General features: G+C 42.8%; 1 protein-coding gene across 1 annotated transcript in view; it reads right to left on the bottom strand.

The window, feature by feature from the left end:
- Positions 1-4,141: 4,141 nt before the first annotated feature.
- The window catches only part of SYNPR (synaptoporin), a 295,505-nt gene continuing 292,887 nt past the window's right edge, over positions 4,142-6,759 (bottom strand). The window contains exon 6 of the mRNA XM_061195503.1: positions 4,142-4,557. Within this exon, the coding sequence (XP_061051486.1) occupies positions 4,300-4,557 (258 nt within the window). The 3' untranslated portion in view covers positions 4,142-4,299. The remainder of the gene's footprint in view (positions 4,558-6,759) is intronic.

The following is a 6,759-nucleotide window of genomic DNA, read 5'->3' as shown; positions in this document are numbered from 1 at the left end:
GAGATAAAGCGTGTGGCATTGTTCTCTGTGTAGACTAGATGCTCAGTAGATAGTAGCAATTAAGAATGATTTTTATTACTGAAGGTACTCACAAGGATTTTGTTATTATCTAACTTCCCTGACCTTTGGTTTTCTAACCTGATACATGGGAGTACTGCTAGCATCTATCTCATAGTGCTGTTGTGGTTAAGTGCAAAATGCTTAGCTCAGGGGCTGGCACACTGTACGTGCTCAATAAAGGTTAGTTACTTGATAGTTGTTATTAAAAATTCTTATCTTTGGACAGCCAGATAAAAATCACATGGCATCTTGAAATTAAAGTCTTATTTATATGCTGCGTAGATGGGAGTTAATGGGAAAAAAAATCTCTTAGGAAAGGGAAAAGTTCTAGTATTTTTCCTGGCATTACTTGTCCATTATTTGAGCCTTTCAATCTTGAGTGTGAGCTCCAAGATGCCAGGAGCTGTATTTTGCTCACCTCACTATGATTACAAGTCTTTGACTTATAAAATCTCAGGCTTATATAAGTGTGAAGTAGACATTCAATAGACAACTAATATTTGTAGAGTGCTGTACAGTTCATCAACCTTTCCCGCACACCACCAGGTCGGTTCTTGTCATTACCCTATGAAGCAGGATTATCTGCATTCCCGTCTTACATTCTAAGCAATAATAGTAACGTTCATCGATCACTGATCACTGTAGTAGGTGATTTTGATGCTTTGTGCTGTTTTCTCTTGGCCAGTCTCTAACTGCAGCCGCAGTTGTGAGGGGTAGTTCCTGCTCACGTTGACAGTGACCTGCACCTTCTGTAGCTCCCCCCTTATCCTTCCTCAAGGCCACTGTCCCCAGGAATGGGGGAAATGGGGAAGGGGAGGGCGGTGATAGCACTCATGTCAGTTCCCCTCCTCCCACTGCCAGCATGCTGCCTAATAGCTGTTAGGACTCAAGGTCACAAGAGCCTGCTCAGTCTATAGGCAAGTGCAACCTGGAAATGTGGGAAAGTTATCAACCCTTTGGGCAACTCTCAACCAGTTGGGGGGATAGAGGTTGGTAGATAAATATTCCCACTCTTGTCCCTTGCTTGAAAATTGCTGGAGCCATTCTGAACACTAGTCAGAGATCCTGACGGAACTGAGCTCCTATTGTTCTTACCAGCAACAACTAAGGTGCTCTTTCGTTGGATGGATTTTCCTCCTTTCCTGTCTCACTCTCTCCCCTTGTCAGTCCTGCATCCTAGAATCACCTAGAACCCAGACTGAGAATGTGCCTGCTGTATGCCAGAGGCTGCTATGATGTCTTTACACGGCTTACCTTTTTCATCCTGATACCAACCCTATGAGGCAGAGCTTAACTTCATTGTAGAGACAGGGGAACTGAATGAGTGAGTTTAGCATCCTGCAAAGGCATTTATTGACCTGCCCACAATCCCCAATGATTGAAGGTGGTCCCTAGGGTGTAAACTCCCCTGCGTTCCAGGGTGCACCTGCCTTCAGGTTGTGGCTCCAGAGGAGTCCCTGGGCTTTGGAGAAGGCGCGGAGGAAGACAAAGGACAGGCAAGTAGATGGCAGCACAGGGATTCTAACCCAGGCGGTGGGATCTCAGAGCCCACTCTTCTTATTTGGATGCTTTACCTCCTCCGAGGAAACGAAGGCTCAGGAGGTGAAGTCACATCCTGAAATACAGCTAGTGAGCAGAGAGGCTTCGATGCCAAATGAGGTCTACTGGAAACATAGACCCAAGGTCTCCTACCACACTGATTACTCTCCTTTTAAAAAGACCAGATCTACTGTTCTTTTCTTGAAACCAGAAGGAATAAAACCAGCTTAACGAAATCCCCGTTGGACTACAGCAGCATTTTACTGCAAATCTGCAGTGGACTCTGGAAGCATGCCTCTATCTGGACCAGGGCGGATAGTGCTTTCCATGACAGAGTCCCGATGTATTTTGGGACTGTTAAGGTTGGTAAAAAGAACTGCTGATTCTGAGGATTTCTCCACTTTGGAGAATTCATGACAGCATAAGAATCAGAGGCCACTCTGTGCCCCTGGACCGTGCTGAAGAAAGCAGTCCAATCCAGTCGCTATCCCAGGAAATCAGAGGTGGATGTGGGGAGAACTCATGCCTGTTCTCCTTCTCCCACTCCCAGCCCACTGCCTAATGGGTGTTAGGTCAAGGCTATTTCCTATCCCCAGGATGTCCTCCACTCTATCCCGCACCCACCGAGATCTTGTCAAAATGCTGATCTCATCACGTCCCTCCTCTGCTTAAATCCTTCAGTGCTTTCCCTTAGCTTCTTTAGGATAAAGACAGAATTCCTGATCGTGGTGCCCAAGTGGGACTCCCCCCTCCCATCAGCAGCGACACCTCTCTCAAAGCCCCCCTCACACATTACGCGCTGCATATCCATCCTGTCTCCTGCCATCTGACAGCTTTGCAAGCCTACTCTGTGCCTGGGATACTCTCCCTTCCACCTTGTCCTTGTGAAATTCTGCGCTGTCTTGAGGCAGATTCAAGCTCCTTGACTTTCCCCTAAGCAGCTCGAGTCCCTCTGATAAACATTCTCATGGAATCCTGTGTCTTTGTTGCACACAGTGTAACTGGAGTATGATTATTTTACTGTCTGTCTCCTCAATAGAATGTAAGCTTCCTGAGGTGGGGCATGTTTCTGCTTTCGCTATCGTATCCCCAGTGCCTGGCAGAGCAGTGGGTATACAGGAGGTCCTGGAGTGACGGAATCAATGAATGAACAGCCCTGGGCTCATAAAGCAAGGTCAGGGTGAGAGACTGGAAAGACTGTGCACTTATCCTTCGCTCTCTCATTGTTCAAGCTCACCAGGTTCAATTGCTGTAATTCTCCATTATCCAGCCAGCACTGTATGCAATAACTTTATTAAGGTCAAAGAGATATCACAATACAGATTTATCCAACAGGATCCAGAAATGGCTTATACATATCATCTAAGACACACAGCTGTTTTGGGCTGAAATGTTTCCAACATCACAGATCACACAATGAGTTTATACATCGATAACAACTTTTATCTGGAAATACAGATGCTCAGCTTGCTCTCACTGTTGGGCCCTGGCATTTCAATTGAGTTAAAACAAAGAGGCGAAGATTAACATTTTCTTGATAATGAATACATTCTGGGGAATATTTAATGAGAGGACAGAGAGGAAGTCATTTTTAATTTATGGGTAACATTCAAATCAGACTTTGTAAGTTGAGCCGAGACTGGAGAATTTTTAATAATTGGATCTAGGACATATTAACTTTACAAATAAACAGGATTTAAAAGTTTAGCTGGTAGTGTAGGTTCCACAGACTATCCTTCATAAATTAACATGTTAGCACAATATCTTGACTATGGTGTCTGATACCTACATCTCCATTATTCTAAGGAAACAAAACTCCATCCACACTCATAGTTATTGGGCCCATCGTTCATGGTCCATAGAATAAAAGCCACAAAACACCATAGAAAGTTACAAAAATGTAAATATTTAGCTAACTAAATAAATATTGGGCAATTTCCATCTACAACACTGAATATCTACTAATCAGGGAAAAACAAAAACCCCAAACCTTAGTTACAATGCATTCAGAATTGGATAAAGCCAGAGAGACAAATTTGCAAGTATACAAAGTAGTGAATATATTTCTTTAAACGTCCATTTAACAAATTTGTGGTACAAACTGGAAAATTTTCATAAATACAGTTCAAATGTTCATTTTGTGAGAAAATGCTTATTCATGCACTAAATCATATGAGCACTGATTCATCAAATAAAAAAAAATACAGAGTAATTGTCTGAAACCAATACTTAGAGACTCACAATTCTACAGGGTCTACAACTAAAAAATAATAATACATGCACGTTGTGATGCACCAAACAGTATTAGAGAAATCATTAAAATGCCTTTCGCGTCAAAAACTGTAAGAAAACTCAATGCTGTTTAATTTACTTTAGGCACATTACATACCAGAGACTTTAAGCTACAAAATACTTCTACTATCTCAACACGCATACAAAACGACCATAAAAGTATCTGTGTATATAACAAGGTGCTCTCCAATTAGCCATCTTAATGAATCATGTATCTCCTCATGTCATCTCATCTCTAAGTACCATTCATCACGACCCAGGCCTTTCTGCTTTAATGAGGACTACAGATCTCTTATTTACATTCAACACTCCCTGAATTAATAACTGATTGAAACTCTTAAAAAATTCTCCTGCCACTGACATGGAAGGTGGTGAGGCTGTCTTTGGAAGAATGCCAACACTACCCTGTTAAATCTGATTGGTAAAAGAAGCAGGGCCACCGGGCTGTTGGCCAAACTCATCCGAGGATGGCCCCAAACTCGCCTGCTGGTTGTACCCACTGCTTGATCCATAGCTGTCTTGGTTGTACCCGCCTTGGTTATAGCTACTGGAGTGTCTCTCCACTGGGTCTGAAAGATATCTCTGGCTCGAGGAATGCCAGCCGGTCTCCTTGAAAACAAACCAGATGTTTCCAGCCCAGAGGATAAAGTTCAAGAATCCAAAGACCTGAAGGAGGATCAAAGCAAGTGAGTTGATAGACTGGACAGAAACCCCAGAAAAATCTCAGTTTCAGAAAAATCCTTCACAACACAAAACGTCACTTTTCACCTCAGTGTGGGGGCCTCTTCCAGTTTCACATTTGGAGTCACTGTTTCATTTAGAATATCTGACTTTTCATGAAGGCTTGCTACAATACATGTTGGGCACTGCATAAAAGGCTTCATGTATATCCATTCATTTAGGCAAAGAAGGTGCTATTATTACACCCATATTAAAGATGTGAAAACTGAGGTTCAGCAAAGATAAGGATCTTATTCAAGGTCACATGGCGTGGTTAGTAGTAGACCTGGGACAAGCCCTGTTCCATCTAACTCCATAGACAGAGCGCCTACCTAATCCATCATTACCTCCCCAGATGAGGTAATCCTCATGGTGTGTAAGATATCTTCAGGGGACACAGGGTTGAGTATTTTCATTTTAATGATGGTGCATTAATTTATAAGGTTACCTTCACTTTAATGCTAGAGTTACTACTTTTCCATTTATTGAAATGATATAAATAAAATGAGTCAACCTAAAAAGTATGGAGTAAGCAATGGTACAGGTGGAATGCAGACAAGCACACGCATGGTAGTGTAACAGAGGTTGTGCTTCTTTGAATAATTGTACTTTCTGTGCCTCTCACAGTCAGAAGTGAACGTCCAAACCACACTCTGAATGAAGTTCAGGTTGCAGAGAGGTATGAAATGTTTTCTCAAGAACTGAATGTGAGACTTTCCTATGGAAACTCCTCTCACTCTCCAGAAGGGTGTCCTCGGTGAGCCAGAGGACCGGGTGTCACTTCCCTGGGGCCTGAGTGTTTGACGGAAGCAGAAGTGTTTGCTTCTGTAAGAGGCCCAAACAGAACAGTTGTTCTGCAGCCTCTTCCAAGGCGGACTGATTGACTGGGAATTAAGCAAGGCAGTCAGTTTTAACAGCCCCCTTTTGGAGACAGACAATGATAGTGTGACACAAAGCTGTGATGACGTTAAAGTATATTTAATAGTCACTCCAGCACGATGCTGACCAAACAAAATGGACTTGGGCAGAGGCCATAGCTCTGGAGTAGGCTTCTAGAAGTCCCCTGCAGTGTCAAAATAATTTATCCCTTACTTGTTGGATGGTGGGATGCTTCAGAGTGCCCTGGGGGTGGGAGTAGCAGGCTAGGTAGTCAAGATGAGGGACTTCGGGGGCTTGGAACACGGGCTCCAAGCTTCAAAATTTTAGCAGCAAGTGGATCAGGGCACACTACCTGAATCTCAGTCTTGGAGCCATCCCCTCTGGCTTTGGAATTCGAGTGGCCTGGGCGCTGCAATTTTTTGCTTCATGATTCTGGACAAGGCAGTTAGCCTCTGAACATCAGCATTTTTTAAATTCTATGAAATGAAGACAGTTCTTCCTTCCTTGGGGGATAGTTGTGAGGATTAAAGAGGATGTGTGTGAAGCAGCTAGACAGTGCTGGACACGTTAGTAAATGCTTACTGATTGCTAAGCTGTGCTGTGAATCACTTTCTAAAATATTTCCAAGAATTGTATTCAGTTGACTCTTTTGCTGAGGCATAAACTGAAGCAGGGCTTTGAAGCCATATTCTTGAGGTGTCAAGAGCCAAAACTGAGCATCTAGGCTCCTAACCAATCTCATTGAAGACTGGTTTATCCAGACCTCCCTCCCTCCCTCCCTTCCTTCTTCTCTCTCCCTATCCCATCCTTTTTTCTTCCTGTAACCTTAACTGAGATTTATTTAACATAATTTTGTGCCATGCTCTAGGCTCCTTGCTGAGGGAGATACAAAACACAAATAAGGTACTTATAGTATAATAGTTGCATGATCAAAATGAATTAGGTAATCACTGATACAACTCTAATTTACACATAGGACCTTTTAACCATGTGTACAATAGCTAGGATATTTTCCATCAAAGGGGAGAGCTTGATTAAATTACACCTCTGTAAGTATAGGTTGATATATGAGCAGAAAAAATGATCTTGGAATCTTTTCAGATATGAAGGGATGGCTCTGCCCAGGACTATAATTTTACCTGTTTTCTATTCCTTGGTCTCTCCCTTTCCCCTGATGCTACTTCGTTTCTAAAAAAGGGATGCTCGAGAAGAGCCTAGAAATTAGGGAAATGCAACTTAAAAGTAAGTACATAAACAAGGCATTGCCAT

Source organism: Eubalaena glacialis, chromosome 7 (assembly GCF_028564815.1).
Source record: "Eubalaena glacialis isolate mEubGla1 chromosome 7, mEubGla1.1.hap2.+ XY, whole genome shotgun sequence".
NCBI classification, from domain to species: Eukaryota; Metazoa; Chordata; class Mammalia; order Artiodactyla; family Balaenidae; genus Eubalaena; species Eubalaena glacialis.
The sequence above is the reverse complement of the archived record's forward strand: the minus strand, read 5'-3'. Positions and strand labels throughout refer to the sequence as shown.